General features: G+C 41.4%; 2 protein-coding genes across 14 annotated transcripts in view; both read left to right on the forward strand.

The window, feature by feature from the left end:
* Positions 1-11,546, forward strand: part of ablim2 (actin binding LIM protein family, member 2) — a 78,352-nt gene extending 66,806 nt beyond the window's left edge. For 10 of the 13 annotated variants that reach the window (XM_046379958.1, XM_046379960.1, XM_046379957.1 and 7 more), the window contains 8 exons: positions 1,489-1,542; positions 5,108-5,145; positions 5,316-5,424; positions 5,540-5,598; positions 7,481-7,538; positions 8,854-8,861; positions 8,983-9,063; positions 11,422-11,546. In XM_046379958.1, coding sequence (XP_046235914.1) covers positions 1,489-1,542; positions 5,108-5,145; positions 5,316-5,424; positions 5,540-5,598; positions 7,481-7,538; positions 8,854-8,861; positions 8,983-9,063; positions 11,422-11,535 — 521 coding nt within the window. In that variant the 3' untranslated portion in view covers positions 11,536-11,546. The remainder of the gene's footprint in view (positions 1-1,488; positions 1,543-5,107; positions 5,146-5,315; positions 5,425-5,539; positions 5,599-7,480; positions 7,539-8,853; positions 8,862-8,982; positions 9,064-11,421) is intronic. The other 3 variants (XM_046379962.1, XM_046379970.1, XM_046379968.1) reach the window with 1 other exon arrangement.
* Positions 11,547-16,008: 4,462 nt separating this feature from the next.
* The window catches only part of afap1 (actin filament associated protein 1), an 88,258-nt gene continuing 80,862 nt past the window's right edge, over positions 16,009-23,404 (forward strand). Inside the window, exon 1 of the mRNA XM_046381211.1 lies at positions 16,009-16,101. Coding sequence (XP_046237167.1) covers positions 16,077-16,101 — 25 coding nt within the window. The 5' untranslated portion in view covers positions 16,009-16,076. The remainder of the gene's footprint in view (positions 16,102-23,404) is intronic.

Here is a 23,404-nt window from a genome sequence, read left to right on the forward strand (position 1 = left end):
TACCATGCAGGCATGATGTGAAATGTCTGACTGAGGACAAGAATCTGGTCCTTCACACCTCCGAGACAAAAGAGGTGATCATTGACTTCTGAAGAACAATGAGAATAGAAGACCTCCCACTCCACATAAATGGAAATGAAGTGAAACATTTGGAGAGCATAAAGTTCCCTGGGATCAGTGTGTCAAATGAGCTGACATGGACCACCAACACCTCAAGCCTGGATAAGATTCTGATTCTGAAAAGACATTATCTACTTTCCTCTTAAGCCAGAATCTTCAGTGGAAAACTGAGGTATGCAGAGACTGCGAGTTCTTGTTGATCTTGTCTAACTGCTCATGTACACTGGGACAACGTAAACCTTTAATGTGTTTTTAAGATAGACCTGTACATGACTCGTACAGGTCTGTATGACACGTCTGGTCTACTGTAGATTTTAAGAGCACAAAATGTGTAAAATGCCACAAAGTTCTCTTAAATCACTAATGCGTGCCACCTTAGATTGGATCTGTTTGTATGGGTTGCTCTTGCATGAGGCCCACTATCTTTAGATTGTACTTAATAACTGACTTTGTATTTGTCTTATTTATTCTGTATACCTGTGCGGCACAGTGGTGAAGTGATTAGCACCGCCCTTCTGTGTGGAGTTTGCATGTTCTCCCTGTGCCTGTGTGGGTTTTCTCCGGGTACTCCAGTTTCCTTGCACAATTCCAAAAAACATGCACATTAGGTTAATTGGCTACTCTACATTGCCCCTAGGTGTGAGTGTGTGCGGTTGTCTGTCTTTGTGTGTCGGCCCTGCGATTGACTGGCGACCAGTCCAGGGTGTACCTCTCACCTGTAGGCAGTTAGGATGGTCTCCAGTCCCCCCGAGGCCCTGACGGATACGCGGTATAGAAAATGGATGGATGGACTTAAACTTAAAAGCAATTTCTTTCTGACTGATCTGACACGAGACTGCATCAATTAGAATTATATTTACCCTAAATTTGGAAAGGAGTTGACATTAAATATCGTGTCCTTTATTATATTCAGTCTCTCACAGGAAAATATATTTGATCTAACATTTTCTCCAATTGAAAATTACAGTCAGTCATGCAAAGGAAAACATAACTCCCATGTTGAGAGGGGGTTAAGAAGAAAAAAATGGCCCATGATTATCCGCTGAATGGCTTTCATAGTCATCTCTTATTGCTTTTGTATGGATATTGTTTCAGATGCTGGCAGACATCCCATTCAACAAAGACCAATCAAATGATATATTTTGAATGTGTTGCATGAATTCTATTGAAAATGCTGATGTTTCTGTTGTGCCATAATGACAATGACAAATGTGTTAAACCAAGCTATTCTGTGCCCCCCTTTTAACTTAAAATATCACATCCTTAACTGCTAACTCATGCTTCTTTTTTCTCCATTCTCTCTTCTTTCTCTCCCTTTCATGTTGGCTTCTTCCATTTTCTTTCCTCTGTGCCTGTTGCCATCTTCAGAGACTATGGTCAAAGATAATATCTATAGAAAACCCCCCATCTACAGACAGCATGGTACAGTCTACGTCCTCTTTAACACTTCCTTCTCTGGTCTGGTCTCTGCACGATGTCTTGCATGTCAGTAATTTCCTCATCTATTTATCCCAGTTCTCCTCCACTTGTTTTCTCAGGCCTGCACTTAGACTCTGAGGAGCTACATGTATAGGGCTGGTGTGAGAGTACTGCACCCATTTCATGTTGTAAATAAACAACAAACAACCTGCAATGTTGTGACAAAGTTATAAAAAAAAAAAGAATTTTGCAGCCCAAGAAAGGAGACTGTTGACCCTCCCCTGAATTCACTTGTCCTTTCCTGGAATAAAGTGGAATGATGTTGCACTGCACCAGGCTACGTTAAAAAGCACAATTACTGCCTCGGGGTTGTGTGCCTGTGTGTACCAGTCAAGTTGCTGTTTACACCCAAGTCAGGGGCAGTGTTGATTATTAGTAATCAAGGAGACCAATGACTGATATTTCAAAATGATTACTGTAAAAATTTAAAACTTAATTACCCAGTGACAGAATGTAACTAAGTACAGTTTAGTTTAGTACGATATACTATATATATTTTGAGGTACTTTACTTTATTATTTCAATTTTCTACTACTTTATACATTCATTGCACTACATTTTGGAGTTAAATTTTGTACTTTTTAACTCCACTACATTTATTTGTTAACTTTGGTTTGTAGTTATTTTGCAGATTCATAATATCCAGGGTTTAAAGGCTATCTATAAAAAAAAAAACATTGCCTCATATTTCAGTATCTGACTTGACACATTGAGTATTCGTTCAAACTTGGGCTACTCGGTTGTTTATTTGCTCCCTCTGTTCGTGCGTGTCTGCACTCATCTCATCAGCTCATTTGTTGGTTTTAGTGATGGTGTTTTGCCTGTGTGTTCACTGTGAGTGATTGGGTACATGATTCACTTTGTACAGTGACCTTAGTGTTGCACCAATCACTGTCTCTCCCCTCACCATTGTCTGTCTATCTATGGTATAGGTTTTTCACTGTAGTCGTCCTTAAAGCCTATGCGCACATGACCAAGTCACTTACAGCACACTGACATAGGAGTCCAAGGAGTTTTTATCACCTCTGTCACACAAGGAAATATTCATCTTGATTAAAAATGGCAGGTAAATCAGCTGCATGTGGCGTATTCCTACAGATTGATGAAATGCTGTCAGCATACTGATTGTATGCATCCAAGCAGATGTGAAGTCACAGGGTGTGTGCTCTCTGTCAAAAAGAGGGCTTTATCTACTTAACCTTGGAGCCATGTAAAGCGACATTATGTTTTAATGGCTGCACATACTTTTGTGGGTAAGGACCCATTCATCAAAATATCTAATAATAAGCGATAAGTGAGTCTTCATGAAAGTTATCTAGATACCTCTGTCCAGTGTAGATTCGAATGCTTTGGCGTGCAGTATGCTAGATGATTATATGTGTTTAAAATTGTCCTAAAAGAAAGGGAATTAGTAATTTGTGCACACAGTGTTCAATTACTCAGTACGTGTTCTTGAATTATTAATTAATGCACGCAATTTCACCGTAGATGATATTTTAACATGCAGTATGTTGAAAGGATGGCAAAAGTAATGTGCAACAGGCTAAGTTCATTACAGCCATCTATCTCTTTTTAATATTCTGAGCTAAACTGCATTGAAACTGCTTTAAACCCAAGCAGCTGAATTTTTTTTTCCCCCCCATCAAAACTACTGGTCTCCATAGTAACAATGCCAAGTCTTTTGGCTCACTTTTAGTCCATAGAGACTGTCATGATTATTGCACCCCAGACCCCAGAATGCCAAATGCAACAAACAACATACTGAGAATTTTGGTATAGTCTCGTCTCGAATTCTGCCGCTCATCCGGGTCTGAACGCGGGGGGAGCAGTCTCAGCAGGGAAGCCCAGATTGTCCTCTCCCCGGCTACTTCCACCAGCTCATCTGTGGGGGGCACAGGCATTCCCAGGTCAGTCAAGAGACATAGTCCCTCCATGGTGTCTTGCATCTGCCATGGGGGCTCCTCCCAGATGGACATGCCCGAAACAGCTCCGCAGGGAGACTACCGGGAGGCATCCTGACCAGATGCCTGAACCACCTCAACTGGCTTCTCTCGATGCGGAGGAGCAGTGGCTCTACTCTGAGCCCCTCCCGGATTTCTGAGCCTCTCACCCTTTCTATAAAGCTGAGCCCAGCCACCCTGTGAAGGAAACTCATTTCGCTTGTATTCGAGATCTTGTTCTTTTAGTCACTGTCCACAGCTTGTGACCATAGGTGAGAGTTGGAACATAGATAAACCAGTGTAGTGCCTGTATCACAGCAGACGCCGCCCCTATCCACCTGTGAGTCTCCCGTTCCATTTTTCCCTCAAGACTCCAAGATATTTGAGCTCCTTCACTTGTGGCAGCAACTGTCCTCCAACCCAGAGTGGGCTATCAATCCTTTTCCGGCTGAGACCAATGGCCTTGGAGGTGGTGATCTTCATCCCAGTCGCTTCACACTCGGCTGCAAACCATCCCAGTGCGAGCTGGAGGTCACTGTTTGGTGACACCAAGTGGACCACATCATCTGCACAAAGCAGAGATGGAATCCTAAGTTCACCGACCCTGACACCCTCTGCCACTTGTCTGCATATAGAAATTTTGTCCATAAAGATTATGAACAGAACCGGTGACAAATGGTAGCCCTGGTGGAGTCCAACACTGACTTGGAACTTGTTTGACTTATGAACCAAGCTCTCACTCTGACAGTACAGAGAGAGACATGGTCATAAGCCTTTAGGGGGCTGGTTGGGCTGACTCCCACGACCCCTCCAGTTCCATGGCCAGGGTGAAAACCGCATTGCTGTTTCGACTAACAGATGGACTCTCCTTTCCAGCACCCTGGAAACTTTGACTTTCTCGGGGAGGCTGAGGAGTGTGTTCCCTCTATAGTTGGAACACACCCCGATCTGTTGTTGTTGAAGCTAGCTTTCTGGACATGGAATTTTGGAGTTGGAAAAAAAAAAAACTGCCTGAGTGTTTTTCTAAAGAAAAGCCAGTGCCCAAAATGAAAAGGGCTCATCCTGTGGGGAGCTTGACTGTATGCAGTCAGTTTCATTACTAATTTCATTTAGATGTATCTTCACTGCAGGGGGAAACTTTGGGCTGATGGTGGCACTGGAATAAAGGACAGGAGATCACAAAAAAAGATGAATGAAAATCCAGCCATTTGTTACCAAAACAAAATGACCAAGGCCTTTTGCAGTCATTGATACTGTTACTAGATTTAATCATAATGTAAATGTAGTTATTAAAATATCTTTCTTAGTGAATGGTGGGTCAGACTCCCAAAATTCAGTGCAGTCCTGTTAAGTACAACGTTGTGACAAATGCTAGTGGTTGCTGTCCATCCTGTTTCACTGTGTGGTCACACAGTGCATGTAGAGCTCCCTGTAGATGCCGTCTGCAGCTGATGATGTCATGGTTCAGGGGTGTTTTACTGTGGGTAATAGTACAGTCCAGTGGAGCTGAGAGGCAGATGATCCAGTTCATTAACTTTGACATCCTGTAACATCTGACTGTTTTACAGCTTCTAGAACATCCTGGCAGGACAAGGAGGACAGCAAGGTGGGTCTGTGTGTATGTGTTTCCTTATGTGTCTGTCCATATCTTCTGCTCTTAATGTCATTATCTTAAACCTCACAAATACTGTGCAGCCATTTACTAATTCACTAACTCATACTTTTCCATCATCCATTACTTCTTTCTTGTCTCTCTGTCTGTCTCTGTCTCTATAGAGGACCAGTTGGATGATTTTAAAGAGTGACACAGATGGACACATGGGCCCAGAAGACCCGGATCCTCGTAAATCTACCTGCAGTCTGCCCACTGACACCTCCCAGCCTAGTGAGTAGCTAATCACACAGTCAGCATGGCGTGAGTAACATGAATACGACAATATGGATCTTGAACAGAGTGAAATAAGAGAAGATATATGTGTATATTTTTTTCCTCTCTGCAGAATTCCCCTACAATAAATCTGCGTCTTTACCCGGATATGGACGGAACGGCATCTACAAGGTGAGCTGCAGTGATTGTGAGCGAACACAAATGTGGCAGGAAATGCGGACTCGGTTTAAACAATCTCAGGACTGAAAACAATCCATGGAGTTTCCTGTAACTTCAACAGATTGCACAGATACTCATTGCACAATGGCTTGCTTTACTCAGAGCTGGAGGCTTTTTCCTGGTGCTTTAAAATGGCTTAAAAGTGTGTTAAGGAATAAATGTGCCTTAGCTGTGTGGGGCAGGCTTCATAAGTGGCCAATGGGTGTACATCAATGAAAAACATCAGGAATATGAGAAATAACAGAATTAAGAATTTGAAAGATTCCAAGTTTAATGTCCTCAGTAGTTCTAATAAAAAGATATTGCTATCAGTACAAAGACTGAAGAACTTTAATAATATATTTACTATAGAAATAACTGGGAATTCAGGACTGAAGGGTCTAAACCTAAAATTTCTCAATAACAAGGAATAAAGGAAACTGGGAAAACTCATTCACTAAATGTAGTGGATACTGAAAACACAGAATGCTGAGGACACAAGGGAGGACGCAAACAGGAGGCGAGCCACACAGAAACACACACACACCAAGCTAATACAAGGAACATAGAGTGGCAAAGAACAATACTGAGTACAGGGATTATGGGAAACTTAGAGGAAAGAAAGTGACTGCAGAGTTAACGCAAAGACAAACACGGGGAAGGCTACTCACACTGGGACCTCGGAAAACATGGTATATGCAGCAAACAGGGAAAACAAGAGTATCAAGAAAACACAGCTGATGCAAGGACACAAGGAAACAGCTGTTGGAGGATACACAGATGAACCAACAAGACAAACAAGGAGGGCGCAGGTATTTATAGACAAAAGGGGACTGGGCACAGGTGAAAAAAAAGTGAGGGCAGGGCAAACAATCAGCAAAGGAGGGGAAAACGGCCAAAAGGAAATGAAAATATAAACAGGACACAAAGGAGAAAATCTACAAAATAAAACAGGAAGCTGCTTCAGCTGGCTGACTCTCTAGGTCCAAGCGTCTGCGTGCTGAAGACCCACGTAGACATCCTGAAGGACTACACAGCAGCTTTCAACCTGAAACTGCAGGCTTTGGCTAATAAGCACAACTTCCTCATCTTTGAAGATCGCAAGTCTGCTGACTAGCTTTTAATGATTTGAAACTGAAGATAAAATTAAAACGACACGGCAACAAATATGCTCAAATGAGTACCAAGTGAGTTTTGCAGACAAATCAGAGAAGAGAAAAGACATTTGAGATGCTGCAAATTGCATCGCTTAAAAGAAAACTGTTTGTGTATTACAACATGGCTGTTTCTTTTGGAGTGCTGCATATCAGCTCTATTCTTTAAGGCAACCTAACGGGGCAAGATGCATGAACTGTCTGACAAAAAGGCTACAGAATGCAAAGCATTGTCGCTAAGAATCCTTCATTGCACAGGAAATCCATGAGTGCGCAAAACTACAATGGCATTCCGACAGGTTTAATGACTATGTGATGCTGTACAACCCACATTAGCTCTCTAGCTTATATCTCTACAAGTTGTCAACCCTTTGCAAATTTGAATTTTAACTCTATTTTTTAGATTGTTTGGAATCACTGGCCTATAACTGGATTAGCTCTATCACTGAATAAACAACAAACACTGCCCACCTTCAGTTCTTTCCTCTCTTTGTAGTTGTTTTATAGTTTCTCCAAACAAGGTGATGTAAGCTCACCATTAGAGAATGTGTCAGGCTCACTCCTACTGAAAGAATGGGACCAAAACAAGGATAAAAGCTGTGACTAAAAGGCTTTCAGATGAACCCTGGCTTCATGTGTGTGTGTGTGTGTGTGTGTGTGTGTGTGTGTGTGTGTGTGTGTGTGTGTGTGTGGGCCTCTAGGCTGGTGAGATGGAGGATGAAGTGGACCCAGATTCCCAGAGCTGGGGAAGCATGAGAGGTGAGAGCGAAAACGAAAATGAATCAACACTGTTTATCTCCTGCTTTGTTAGGTTCCCTTGTTAGTGCTTTGCAAGCTGACTTGAAATGAAACAATGTCTGAGGTTAAAGTTCTGACCTTAAGCTTGAACATTTGTTGAGGGTGTTACATTGGGATGATGTGTTTTACTGCTGAAGACCAAACTGGAGTCAAAAAGACGCTGAGACTAGCAGGAAGTGATGCAGGCCAGGTCTGGCAATGCATCACCGGATGTCTGCGGTTCAATGACTGCACAGTATTGCAAGCCATTTTGGTGTGTCACATAGGGCTCTGTGAAAGTGTGCATTTTTAACTTAATTTATTGACACGTAATAGACCAAATGAATAATCCATAATCAAGAAGAATTATGCAGATTGATTGTTAATTCAGTTCAGTTTATTTATATAGCGCCAACTCACAACAAGTTATCTCATGACACTTTCCAGTTAGAGCAGGTCTAGACCAAACTCTTTAATTAAACTGTAACACAGAGAACCCAACATTCCCCCTTGAGCAAGCACTTGGTGACAGTGGCGAGGAAAAACTGCCTTTCAGAAGGCACAAACTTTCTTTTAATGAAAAAAGTTGAAAATGTTGCAGCCTGTTGAACTTCCCAAAAAATAAGGATGAAAGTTGGCCATTTAGCAGCTAACATTTTCTACCGTTGTACGATCTCCAGTCGGATCAGAACATGTCTGGACGAAAGAGGCTATGTTGATTTTGTCAATTTTGATCACCACTGTGAGCTGTGGAGTCCCTCAGAGTTCAGTTCTTGAGCATTTTCAGTATTGCTCAAGCTGTATGAGCTCCTTGTAGGAAAAAAAATCAAACAAAAAGTAAGTCTTTGTCTTTGAGATTGGGGACAAAACACTGCACCATAACTGCTGAATGTTTTAGCGAATCATAGGCTTTAGCTTCTTCTAGCCATTTGCAACACGCAACAGAATTTTTAGCTCAGTTACTGGAGGTAACAACACAGAGAAATGATGTCATTTTTCCAGCTGCAGAATTATTGGCGTTTGTTTACAACTGGGTGTACAGTCCTGGCTGTATCTTGAGTTGACTGAGTTGATAGGAAGCCAAGCTCATAACTCTGTGATTCGTGTGTGCAGAGCAACTAACATAATGCTTCTGACACCTTTGAAACCCAATATTTTTTGAAGGGCTTTGCACCCACAAGGTGTAATTTATTTTCACGCTCTGTAATGGTAGTTTTTATAATGGGTCAGCTATTCAAATGAAAACTCCACCAGATTAATTCTTTTTCTTTCTTCTCTGTCTTTTCCTTCCTATCAGAATACAAGGTAAGATTTCCCTCATTTGTTAATGCTTTATAAATACTATTCTTGGCAGCTGTGTTTGGACATTGGTTTATAACTATATTCCCTAATAAATCTCCCACAATGCTTACTCTGTGTGTGCCAGATCTACCCTTATGAAATTCTGGCAGTGACGCATAGAGTGAAAGTGAGGCTTCCCAGGGACGTAGATCGCACCAGACTGGAGGTAAGCTGTAATTTTCTTCTTCCTGCTCTGTCGTTTAGCCTCCCCCACCCTCCCCCCATCGCTCTATCCACAGGTCATTAAAAAGCTTGAGAAAATATCAAACTGTGGTATAAAGAATGACTTGAAAATCAAAGGTATGCAGTCTGAGTAAAGCAGTCAGGCAGCTAAGCCAGATGGGATGAAGGGATCATCGAAAACATAGAGGAGTGTCACCTCTAATTTTTGTAAAGGTAGATAAATAATTACAGTTTTGCTTTTCTATTTAAGAGAGTATATATATATATATATATATTTAGTAGAGCTGGACCCTGAAGGCCTCAGCATGCTTTAGCAGGTAACTACTCTAAAAACTGGCTTGACATGAATCCTTCAAAGCATTTGGTACAATCTAGTGATGGTGGAGAGGGAGATCCGGCCTTAAATTGTAGCCACAGAGGGTAGTTGAGTTGACTGGAGGAGACGATGAACAGGTGCGCAGGTGAGTAGATGATAGATGAGTTCCACAATCCTGACAGAATCACTTGAATAAAAACTGGGTGAGGAAAGGAATAAAACTGAGTCCATTCATGAAAATACATTTAAACTAGGAGTGTGAAGGTCTGCACAACAAGTCAAGAGTCAAGAGGTTTTTATTGTCATTTCAGCTGTTTACAGTAGCGTTCTTGTGTAGCATACTGAAGATTTAAACTTTTGATGCCACAGCACACACTGATGGCATGTGATTTGTCCTGGACTGGTTTACTTTATCCAACACCTTTGGGTGATAAAGTCTGGCTCAGGGAGTGTCTGGGCCTACTAATGTTCCTGTGGCTGAATGGGAGTAAATCCCTGTAGCCAAGTTTTACAAAAACTGGTGGAAAGTCCTGAGTGGAGGCTGTTATAACAGCAGATTAATGTCCATGGTTTTGAAATGACACTTTCAACAGCGACATATAGGTGTATTTCTTTTGGCCACATGTTTGCTGCAAGAGTTCAAGATGTAAATAAAGTCAAGAACTTTATGTTCTGATGTTGTATCACATCACCTGCTCTTGCACTGGGTGACGGCAAGTTTAACCCACATGCATGTCTTTTAATATGAAAAAAAAGAAAAAATTAAGCACAATTGGACTTAATGTCCCATAATAACTGTTTTCCTCCAGCTGTTATTCTTACACTACCCATTTACAGATTCAGAACTTCATTCCGTTTGTTCAGCTGAAAGCAGGAAATATTTTAGTTGGAAAAGTAATCTCAAATAGTGTTCCACATAGGATAAAAAGCCCATTTAAAAACTTCGAATTGTGGTTTCTCTTTGTGGTGCAGCACTAATGGGCTTCCTCTCCGCAGACGGGTTTCATGAACCCTCTTTGAAACGTTTAAACCTTCACCATCACACGAGAACTGCCTGTGAGCCTTTGGATTTGGGGAATATTGTCCTAAGAGGAATCAGGCCGTCGGGATATTGAGGTGTCACTGACACAAGAGACCTTCCTCTACGGTTGGGATCACCAGACTTATGGTTGGGATCGCCAGAGAAATATTACAACCTCTGATCCTTGAACTTAAGGTGGTGTTGGTTTACACAAACTAATCAGCAGCTAAACCCATAGCAAAACCAGCAGGGACACTTTGACGTAAGGCGAGACAACCCCATGGAACATTTCCTAACCCTTATGGCCTATGTGTGGTGAGATGCTCAAAAATAATCAGCCAAAAAGCTTTTTTCAGAGTGCAGAGGTACGATGGAGAAAATATTTTTGAAAATACAATTGTGTGGTTCTTTTTGCTAGTCATAAAATAGATCTTAAAATGTATTTATAGTTGTCTTGAAAAGATTTTATAAGTCATAAGTTTAATTTAATGAAAGCTGTAGAAACATTGTCAATGTACAGTTGGCCTTTTGACAATAAACCTTTTCATCTCTCAACAAACAAGTAAACTGGGGGACTAAACCAAAAAGGTACTTGAGCTTGCTTGTTTTTTCTCTTTATCTATCTCCTTATCTATGTCACGGGGACTGTGATGCAGATCCTACCCTTCTGATTGCTAGTCTTTTGACTAAGATTGCTCATGGTGTTGTTTTCTTCATCCTGTGGCAGTTTACCTAAAATTAGATTCTAAAAAGCCGCAGTATATTTCCTCTCTTTCATAACCCCTGTGTCGTTATATGTATCGTATCGCAGGATTCTTGCAAATACACCGTTTGATTCATGTTGGGTTTTTTTTATTTTCTTCAATTTGACACCTGTACATAGGTTCTTTGTAACTGTTTGCCTCGTGAGGGCTCTTAAAATTATGAACTGCTTCATTTACAATACTGGTCTTTTTCACCGGTCTGCTTTAAGTAAGTATATTTGTTCTGTTTTGCCTCTCCAGAGACACCTATCTCCCGAGGACTTCCAGCGAGTCTTTGGCATGACTCTGGAGCAGTTTGAACGTCTGGCCCTCTGGAAGAGGAACGACATGAAGAAGGCAGCACGGCTTTTTTAGACCAAGGAAAAGAAAAAAGCAACATCTCAACAAGCATCCATCCTGTCTGGGAAGAGACAGAAAAGAAAACCGACCCATCTGAATCATCTATATATTGCTTTCCACCTGTAAAACATCATGCCATCTGTCTGTGAGAGGCTCTCTGTGCAGGAACGTGTTCACAATGCTGAGGGTAGCATCTACAGCTTTTCCCAATGCGATGTAGCCCGAATGTTTGACTGACAACTTTACACAAGAGAACGAGGAGCTGCGTTTGCATGGCCTATGTTGATACTCCTCGCCGCCCGTGTAGTTTCTGCACACTACCCCCTCCCACCCATCCCGACACTTTTATACACCCTGGCAAAAATACGGCTTTTGTAATTCTTGTGCAGGCCTTCCTACAGGTTTCTGTGGTTTTGACTGTTTAATGTGCTCCGTCTTCTGCTCTGTCAGTCTCAACTTATCTCCCTCTTCCCATCTCGAGTATTTCATCAGCAGCTGGTTTGTTTTCACCTTGCGAGGGTTTATCATCTTATCCGTGTCGGCATATCGTATGCTTGCTGCTTTGCCTTTTCTCTCTCTCCTGCCATCATTTGAAGACTTCTTACATTGTCAAGTCAGCTCATTTTCACACCTTTGCCGTTACTTTAGGACAGTGGAGAGACTTGTACACGCTCCCTGTTCAAGCATGTCAAGGCCAAAGACAACTCTGTTTTTGTACTCAGAAGCACCTTATCATATGCTTTTGTTTTCAGTTTTCCATTATGTGCTTTTCAGTCAGAGGAGAGAAGGAGGTGAAAAGCAGGGCTGTTTTGTTATGCGTGCCCTGATATGTTTGAATGTGGTCCCATTTCTTACACAAGCATCTCGTAAATCAGCACAGATAGGAGAGCCAGGGTTGGATAGCGGCCACAACATGGCAGTGAATCACAGCTGTTGGGGGGGGGGCTAAGGAGGGCCCTGATGAAAATGTACAATACAGAAGGCACAGAAGGTTTCAATGTGTACAGATGTGTCAAACATGCAGCATAGCCAGAGTGACATGCGCTCACGACAACAACAAAACAAAAAAAACAAAAAACGAAAGAAATTATTTTTATAAGCTATTTTTGACTTCTGGTAAGGATCAATAAACCAGTCGCAGTTGTAGCGGAGAGAAATCATGATTTTGTTACATGAAAAAAAATTCCCATGCTGACTTTGTTGAGCTTCAGAGACCTGCAGCAGCACTTAAGCATAATGACGGGGGGTTGGGGTCTTGCTTGGTTTAAAACTCAATACTCAATACTAACTGTGTTATATCTTCTCAGATAGGGATTTAACTCCTTCTATGTTTGTGGTTTGAAAGCATTGTGGCGTACAGTAAATGGTCCACATTTAAGCTGAGGTCCATCGGCTTTGCTTGATCGTTTCTGGACCGTAAACCGAACAGCTCGCCAACTAACATACTATAAGGTGTATGTGAGCATATACTGGACATATATCAGATGTATTTGTCTGTATACAAGCTACGGTGTATAACTCTTCAGACATGCATGAGGGTGCAATAAATTGGGTTTATCCACTGATCTCAAATTAGAAATGTATGAAAACTTTATCATCAGTGTGGTTTGATTGAGTGATTGATTCTTTTCTGGTTAAATTGTGTCTAATAAAAAGGCCAGGTCAGCTACCCACATCAGCTTGTGCTAGGTATTTATTTAACTGCAATATTAAGGAAGGGATTTAACTTTGAAATCTTAAGGGTGTAGTGTTGAACAGCATCACAGAGAAGAGAGCTTTTGAAGAGAAACATATCAAATTTTGAGTTTTATCTGAGTGTTAAATCAGTTTTACTCCTGTAAGTAATACTAACTGTTGTCATGAAGCATCATGTTCTAATATTCTAATATTCATCTGCTATTAAAGTGCTTTATCCAAACTATAGAGTCTATGAATTGAAGTGCTTGAGTATGTTAAATGAAATCTGTTACTTATGGAATGACAACTGTGTGTAACATAAATATGTGGATATTTTTAAGAAAACAAGACTGGGGTTTTTTCATAATAGCCTGGAAAGTTCATCTAAAGCTAGAGAAGAAACGCTGAAGAGAAGATGAGTAGAAACACTGGCTTGTGTTAACTGTCAGCATGAAAGGTCAGTGTCAAATTTATACAGCTGTAGAAACATTAACATAAGCCGGTGCCATAAAGATTTCTTTCTAGTATTAGAAATTGCCAAATTCAGCCTCAGTTTTTACTAAATCAAACTTTAGGCTGCAGAGTCGGTATTCGGACCCAGCCCCATGTAGGCCCTCGCTGCCCAGCATCTTCCTGACCAGCGGCAGATCGTTCAGCAGCGAGATGGACAAACTGGCGATCACCATCGAGGCACAAACATCTGTGCATAATTACATAACAGAGACGTGGCTGCGCTCAGGGAATCCCTGACGAGGCTAACATGCTTGCAGGCTGCACAGCGCACCGGGCTGACAGAAACGGCGACTTGTGCAAAAGCAGAGGAGGTGGGGGCAAGGGGGCTGTGCATCTACTCTAACCTCCACTGTAATGAAGTGCTTTGAAAGGCTGGTTTTAAAGCACCTCCCCACAGTTTGGACAAGCATCAGTGTGCATACAGAGCCAATAGGTCCACAAGGGATGCCATCAACACAGCCCTCAATGCCATGTAAACACACCTGGAACAACCTGGCTCACATGTGAAAATGCTGTTTGTGGATTTTAGTTCCCCATTTAATCATCTCCAGCACATGAACACATACACACACAGTCTGTTGCTGAGATCTGGGAATATGGTGACATCACTGAAAAGATGAGACGGGTTGTAAACAAAACCCCAACGTAGTCAAACTTACTTTGAATGCTAACATAGTGGGGGTGCAGGTTTGGGTTGAGTGATGACGTGCAACCTTCATCTAGAACACGAGTTCGAGTCCACTGCAGAAGAACACACACAGCGCAGATCTTCTGTGCTGAGTTAGTTTTTGTGCCTAAACGTAATCAAAGTGGCATTTCATGTTACACGCGTATTCAGGCTTTGTGACAGGCTTTCCTCTCCGTCCTGTCTACCTCTTCTTCCCCCCCCTTCACCCAGCCGACTATCAGCAGGATGGTTCTCCCTTGTGAGCCGGGTCCTGCTCAAGGTTTCTTCCTGTTAAAAGGGAGTTTTTCCTTGCCACTGTCTGCTTGCTCGGGGGTTCAGGCTCTGGGTCTCTGTAAAGCATCTAGAGACAATTTTGATTGTATAAGGTGCTATATAAATAAATTGAAATGTGACAACACAATAGCATGACAAAGCCTTTGTATGTGATGAGTTGGGATGGGGACGGTTCGAGTTGTGATGAAACTTGAAAGGGTGACGTATCTTTGGGCCACATCCGAGAAAGATATGAACAATCGATCAAACAAGTGTCTGTATGAGCAGTAATTTCAAACTCAGCACGAAGCCTACCGTGTGAATGTACCCAAAGTGATGCTACATCAAAGCAGGGAGTGGAGGAAAGTCCACCCAGAGAGACCTTTCATCTCTTTGGACAAACAGACCCAGAGGAAAAAACACCCCAGACTTCCGTGCATTTTTCAGAGCCTGTCTTGCATTTTGTGTGTTCTGATGAAAGTCCTTGCATCCTGAATAGAAACAGAGTGCATGTTGAAATTAAACCATATTTCAGTAAGACTGATGCCATGCGTCTTAATGTAAGTTAGTTTATTCTTCTTTGGACCTATGGTTGATCTTAAAATGCATTTTCATTATCTCACTTATGCATTATCAATAAGTCTAAACAAATCACATGCCTCATCAGGGGTCTGATGGATTGTATGGCTGAATCTTGTTGTCTGATTTATTTCCAAATGTTGCAAAGAAAGGGAATCTGATGTCCAACTTGTAATAAATAGTAAATTCAATGTTGACTTTTATGCGATATTTATTGTGCTTTAGAAATTTCTGAGATGAGCTCCTTTATTGGATTGGCTCTTAGAATACTGATGGGAAAATGAATGTGAATGTGCCAAGAAAGATTATTCATCTTTATTTGTCTCAGCATGTTCTCTCAATAAAATTTATAAAAAGCATTTTATCATTGTTTTCAGTGGCGAATAGCTGATATTATAGAGAAAATGAAATACATTGTATGTGCGATATGAATATTTTGCAACTTTGCGAGTAAGTCTATTAGATTAAGGTCCTCATTTAATTGAAGAAAGGTCATCCTGATGACATCAAGTCCTTTCATAATGCCGTCAAGATTATGAAAAACAAAAGTGTTTTCCATTAACAGCATCAGAAACCAGTCTCATTACATTTAAAATTCTAGGTGCAATGCTTAAAAGTATGGTACCTGATGTTTTGGAGCTGGATTGGAGTGTGTCCTTAAATTCCCGACAGTGAACGGCGGAAACCCACATGGAGGTGTAAAACAAGCCCCGCCTCTTGTGATGCAAGTTCCAATTGGCCGACGCTGCTGTCAGCGCTCACTGCTTGGGGTGGGTAGGGGGGGCTTGACGGACGCGCCCGCCCTTCCTCTATTGTCATCTGTGCGAGGAGAGCATTTATTTGTAACATGGAAAAAGAGCAAAACGACAAAGGTAAGCCGCTTGCTGCTTTAGAACATCTCGTACCGGTTTGTTGCCACTGAGCTGAGAGTGGCAGTGATGGGAGTGTGTGTGCGTGTGTGTGTGTGCTCTTATCTCATGTCGAAATGAAGAAAAGAAAGGGCCTGTCCTGCTCAGGATTGACACATACTGCATGTAGTCAGTGTGTGTTTTGGTGTTTTTATTAGTAACAGTCCTGCAGTATTGTTATTGGTCGTTATGAGGTCTTTATGGTATTGTGACTTTTATTGTGAACTTCTTGTCTTTATTAGTATTGTCTTTGTCAGTAACTACCACGAATCAATAATACTTGGTTCTGTTTATCAGACTTTCTGACTTATATGTCAATTATTTTATATAGGCTGCTTAAAATGGTGTCATTGTAATGTATTGGAGTATACAGGTGAGTCAGTATTAGTTAGTAGAAAATACAGGAGCTTCAGTGTTGTGAATGCAGCTGTGGGGGGATACAAAGGACCATGTGGTAACAGAGGGAGAGGACAGGAAGAAGAGGACCAGTGTGATTAATTGGCGGACTGAGGGTGTGCTGATGCCTCGGGCTGGATGCTGAAGGCTGCTCCCAGCATCAGCTACCCTCCAGAAGGAGGAGGGAGGAGGAGGGAGGAGGGGAGAGCAGCTGGCAGTCTGGATGTCCGTCAGCTCCCCATGTTGTGACCTCCAGACAAGAGCTTCCAGGTCTTTATTGGGAGGAAAAAGGTGCAGTTCAATGACTGATTTTCATTGTTCTTGGTTGGGTAAAAAATGCAATTCCTGTAAGAATGAAGAGTTTCCTCTTGGGGATAAATAAAGGAATGCTGATTCTGATTCCAGGTTTATTTCAGCACTCAAAATTATGCGCAGAAATATGGTTGTGAAAAGTGATTTTTGGCCAGGTGCAGTATTTCTAAATAACTTTTATTAGTTAAGAGGACGTCTTCATTTTAAGGCAGACATGTTAGGACATTTTTTTTTTCAAAGGCCTGCAAAATCTTTGAAGCATAGCCAGAGGCATCAGCTGATCTGGCAGCCCCTCCCCACCCCGATTTAATGCAACAGACTGTGGGGGGGTGGGGGTGTTTCCAGCAGCTTTTGTGGAACAAATCCAATTAATCAGTAATGGAGCAAAGAGACCGACAAAGAACAAGCTTTAGAATAATTAGGCTGAAAGCGTCGAAACATTACGATACTGGAAATGACGCTTGTTAAAGCATTAGCCACCATCATTAAACGTCTGTTTACATGTTCATTCATCCAGCTTCCTGAATGTAAAGACATGCTGCTTTTCTTTGCCATTTATCGTGGAGTTGTTGGGTGTTGGAATGTTGTTTGGACAGAAGACGCAATCTGATGACACTGCTCTGGGGCTCTGAGGAAATTATGATGAGCATTTTGACATTTTGTGGACTAAGTGATTAATTAATTTGTCACAAAAATAATGGATGCGTTAAACAATATGTACATTCACATCGCTGAGTGTTGATTTGTTTTGTAGAATACTTTTTGGTTTGTTTATACACCATTTTGTCCACTTTTCTTACCGTATGTGATTTGATTCTGTCCCAAATTTAAATTCCAAGAACTTTTTTTTGCTTGTACATCCTTTTGTTTTGTATTTTTACCCCATATAGTAAATGTTAGTGTACGAATGTGCACGCCTGAGGCTCGGTATTTCCTTGGTTTCTTGAAGTCTAGGTCAGTGTTCATCGCAGCCAGTCTGTACGTGACAGTGGACAATAGCAGGGGTGAAAATTGTTTATATTGTATTTATTGCTGGCTTGAGCTCAAAGCCAACAATGTAACCTGCAGACACGGAGGAAAGTGAAGCAGGGAGCCACACAGCAAACAAAGAGCGGCTTAGACTCAAGTTTGAATGGAGGGTTTGTATCTCATGATGGTTTTTTCCACATCCTCAACAGGAATAAAATGGGAATAGTGATACACTCCGTTTTAATAATGGATAAATACACTTCGGTTGAATAATTTCTGGGTATTTTCCTTAAGAACTTCAGATTTTTTTAAGCAGAAAAAGCATCAGACAGGAAGCGCTATTATGGTGACTCTGCACATTTTGTCTTGATAACCCTTGAAACAAAGCAGTATCTTCTTGCAAACCTTGTCACAGTTTGCTCATTTTTTAAAAAGAATAAATGAAGCTCTCAAATGGATCATTTGTGGAAACAAATTAAACTGGAGATCATCAATATGCATCAGTAATTATCATATGCTTTGGGATGTGAAAGATAAGCCATTATGTTGTTAAATTATGTTGTTTCCCTCCTTCGTACAGTGTCTGTACTCCAATGTAGGATGCCTTAGGTCAGCATTTTCAGTCTACTGTCTGTCTCCAGTGTCTCTCTGTCTCAAACCTCTCTCTGTTATCTCAGCTCCAGGTGTTCGCCTGAAGGTGCTGTAGTCCTTAAGAAGAAAGAAAAAAAAAAAGATGATGAAATATTTGGTCTGGTTGTGTGTGCCGGTCTATAGGGTGGGTGTATGTGTGTGAAAAGTGCGAGTTACTCTGGCACATACACACACTCGCATCAGTTGGTATGTTTATGAGTGTCTGTCCAGAGCTGAATTTGGATTCTCAAGCTTTGTGACCCCAAGCCCCAACTACAACATGGCACCAGAGAAATAAATCCATGTGGATGTCATGACTGAGAAATCTGGTCAGATCTTGTCTTGATAGCGGCTCCTATAGGAAAGTCGGGTAGAGGTGATCGATGCTCACATGTTAAGGCTTCATAAACAGGGTGTTTTCGCACTGAGGAGAGTTCAGAAGTGATTTAGCAGAACACATCTCTGCCTGCCTGCCTCTCACTTTCTGCTTGTCGCTGCTTGTAATAAGACAGAGTGGAAATGCCTGATCGCAACGCTCGCGTTACAAAGCCAAGGTGCTGAGGTTCAAGTCGGGGCACGGCCCGCATCTGCAGCCTACAACTAATGTGTTTGGATAGCTCAGCCTCTGTCAATACAGGTTCACCAAGCCGTTATTGTCTTTCTTCACACGTACAACACACGAGCTCAGACACTTTTGAAAGGACAGGAAATTATTTTTAATTCAGCATTGAATGCATTGGATTTTCAGTGGGAGGAGAGTCTGTTTGTGTTTTGAATGCTTCACCTTATTATCCAGTGCTGGAAGCTCATTTTGATATAGTTGAATGAGTGGTGCTGCATGTGTTTCTTAAGTCATATCACAGTAATCTAAGAGTGAGATGACAAGATCCATCTTCAGCCTTGTGCCTGTGAGTTATGCATGGAGCTAATATCAAGGCATTGCTGAGCTAAAAGTTAGAATCATGTGTAATTTAAGATAATGTTACTTGATTTGACTATTTCTTAGTGAACAGACCAACATTTAAAGGAAATTTGACTATTCCTTTAACATTTTGCTCTCAAAGGTCTGGCTAAACTGATGCATTTGGGCTGTGTGGTTATGGTTTGACTTTAGGTTGCCTAAAGTATGGCAGTATTACTGTTTTTTCAGTACCACGTGTTAAAACAATACAATTTCTGCATTTTATAGTACTGTGTCTGAGGTTCTGAAACTATAAGAAAAACAGATCTGTCATTGGATTTTTGACCCAAGGCTGCTGCTGACCTCATAACAAATATGTTGCTATGTGTTTAGTGAGTTCTTTCTACCAGCACATGTACTTTTGCAGATTGTCAAGTGGTTCTGAGAAGTGCAGTGCAAAGTCATCAACCTCTCACAGCGACGAGTGGTTTACCGTCAAAGAAGGCAGCAAAAATCTGGGGAAGCTGTTGGCTACCACTGCAAACAACATGGCGCCTTTGTTAAGACTGACTGTGGCGATAGCGGACATTGAATTGTGTTTTTTGCTTGAAGATGTTTGTGCGAAATCTGGGCACACAGGAGAAAAGAAGATGCTCTCTGACTCAGGACGGCTGTGGAATCTTTTTGCTAACTCTTCAGCACCTCCACTTGTCGCCTCAAAACGAACGCATTTTTTTTTTTTTTTAATAATTTTTCTAAAATACCTTTTATGGTCCAAAAGATGCACATCAATGCATGTGTTTGCACACCTGCAATATGTGCACACACATACACAGAAACAGAATTTTCTTGTTCTCTGTCCCCTGAACACATGTACAAGTCAAAGCTGCTTGCATGCACATGAAAGCAACTACACCCATACACACACACACACACACACACACACACACACACACACAGAGATATCCCCAGGCCCTACACTCACTCCAGCCCCTGTTTACCCCTCAGGCAACAAAAACATGATAGAACGGGATCTTAAAAACTTGCTACGAAGGAGTGAAAGCACGTAACAGGATGAGTAAATTGAGACCAGCACAACGTAAGTCTTTGGAACACAGTCTTCTGGGGCCTGTTTGAACCGTGAACTCTGAGTTGATTTACTGGGAGATTTCAGAACAGCTGATCTGAGTTAGTTCAATCAAAACTCTGAGTTGGTTGACTCTGAGCTAAGCACGTGCACCATGCCTGTAAAAAGCCTTCATCAATGGAGCCCTGACAGTACCATTCATCATGGCAGCTACCAGTGAGCAAAAGAGGGTCACCCATTCTTGACCCCTTAAAGTTTGTCTGCCAGTTGAGTCTGGGGGGTGGATGATGCTGTCATCTATGTGCTGTAGCAGGCTCTCTCACACCTGGATGGTGGGAGAATCACATTCCTTGATTTCTCCAGTGCCTTCAACACCATCCAGCCTGTGCTACTGGGTGAGAAGCTGCGGCTGATGGATGTCAGTGCATCCACTGTTTCCTGGATCACTGGCTACCTGACAGACAGGCCACAGTTCGTCTGGCTGGACCGTGTCCTGTCTGATGTGGTGGTGAGTGATGTAGGAGCCCCACAGGGCACTGTGCTTTCCCCATTCTTGTTCACCTTATACACCACAGACTTTCAGTACAACTCTGAGTCATGCCACTTACAGAGGTTTTCTGACCACTCTGCAGTTGTGGGGTCTATAAGGGGTGGACTGGAGAAGAAGTACTGAGGGCTGGTGGACAGATTTGTGGAGTGGGCTGGAAGAAATCTCCCCCCCCCATGATTAGGGGTGTGGAGGTGGTGGAGGACTATAAGTACGTGGGAGTAACCATCGACAGCAGAGGTCCTTCAATGTGTGCAACAAGATTCTGGAAATCTTTTATCAGAATCAGAATCGTCTTTATTGCCATATAAGTGAAGAGGTTTCACATTACAGTTACTACATAACTGCTACTGTATAACTCCTCCTCTGTCACACAGGGATGAGGAGTTGTACAGTAGCAGTTACTGGTTTCTTGCACATTTTATTTAGTGGTATTTCCTTTAGAATATTTAATTTTATTTTCTGTAGATATGTTATATATTTCCCTTTTATTATTTGTAATTTATATTTATATATATTTCTGTAGCATATATGTGGAGTGAATGTACATGGCTGCTGCAATTGTGAATTTTCCCAGGCTGGGATTAATAAAGGATACCTATAGCTCTGTCTATCTATTCTAGCTGTTCCAGGCAGGTATTTAGCCTCAGCAGAGTCGTTATAAGGCCATTGATACTTTGGTGCTACAGGGTGTGGCACATGATGAACATTGTAGTTAGGAAGGTCATCAGGGGCATTTGTAACAACCCTTCAATCTCCTTGACATAGCTATGACCTGGATAAATTAGAATATCTACAGATGGTTCATTGGTATATTTTACTTTTACTTTTTTTTACATTTTGTATCTTAGGTATAAAATGTTTCAAATTAAAGTGAGTGTGGATTGATTTGCTATTTACTTCAGGTGCAAAAGAATATTTAAATCAACACAGGTTCAAGTATAACCAAACTGCATGTCGTGATTGAGCGTGTGAGTCAAGCAAGTTTTAAGAGTATTATCCTCCTACCATGTACCATCCTGACCTTGCTGCAGGGAAGGTGCTGTACAAGAAAAGCATTAGAGAGGGGAGGGGTTTCACTCTGTGTAAAAGTGTGTGTCAGGGCAGAAGATGTCAAGGAATTTAACAGATGAACCATTAGTGTTGTGAGTCACTGTCTGAAGGAGTGTGAGATGAGCCGCTTTGTTGAGTCTGTTGAGTGTGTGTGTGTGTGTGTGTATGCATATTTCTGTAGTTGTGGGGCCAAAAACTCTGTACTTATAGGGACAAAATTCAAGTCCACACACCATAAATCATTAAATATAAGGGTGAAGATTTGCTTTAAGGTTTAGCTGAGCTAATCAGGCAAGTAATGTTTATTGTTATGGTTACGTGGTGCGTAAGCCTTCAGGAAATTAATGGAGGTCTATGTAATGTCCCCAAATGTGATGGAAACACGACTGTGTGTGTGTGCTTGTGTAGCCAGGCTGATACACAGGAGAGCCTTTGTCTTGGTCTTCCTCTGTCTTTCTCATCTACTCTGTAAAATATGTCCATCAAACATCCCTACAGACTCCCATTTCACTCTTCCTTTTTTTTTTTCCTTTTCATTTCACTTCACCTGTGATCGTTCTATTTCACCTAAACTTTTGGTCACGTCTTTTAAGCTCTGTGAAAAGTTTATTTATTTTTATTTTTTTTATTTGAATACTGAAATGCAAAAAATACACTATTGAAGTTACATTATAAGCCCACCAGATGGCACCTCTCTGGATACTTGGATTACACCAGATAAGATATATGGAGTAAGTTTATTTTATTGCTTTATTTATTTTTAATAAGCCCCCAGCTTATTCAGTTGCTTATAATATATATATATATATATAATGCTGCAGCGTTATTTTTTCTGTGAAGGTCCAGAACTGTTTTTATCTTCTCATCATGAGGATGAGAAGATAATGGGCAATTTTTTGGTGAGCTTTTCTTTTAACAATGGATCAAATGTCTATGTATAATGTAAACAAGGAAATATTACCCAACCTTCAGCTCTGAGGCACATTATAACATCTTTCAGCTCATTGTTTTGGTCTCTCAGCCCACAGCGTTAGTGTTATTTTAGTGTTGATATTTGTGTTGGATGTGTTTTAGGAAACTGCTTATACATTAGCAAACTTTGGGTGACAACATGGCAGTGAATGTTGCAAGAGTGTGAAGGTCAGTCAGTCTGAATTGATGCATCGATTCGGTTATGAATGATGGTTACTATCAATATGATCAATTCACACTGAATAATGTTACATCTTTAAGATATGCCTTTATTTTGAAATTTCAACAGCATATCTGCAGCAGCTGTTGCTTAGGAGGTAGAGCAGGTTGTCTACTAATGGGAAAGTCAGTGGTTCAGTACCCAGCTTATGCTGTTCAGTATCCTGCCCATGGACAGTTT

The sequence above is a fragment of the Scatophagus argus genome, chromosome 23 (assembly GCF_020382885.2).
Source record: "Scatophagus argus isolate fScaArg1 chromosome 23, fScaArg1.pri, whole genome shotgun sequence".
NCBI classification, from domain to species: domain Eukaryota; kingdom Metazoa; phylum Chordata; class Actinopteri; family Scatophagidae; genus Scatophagus; species Scatophagus argus.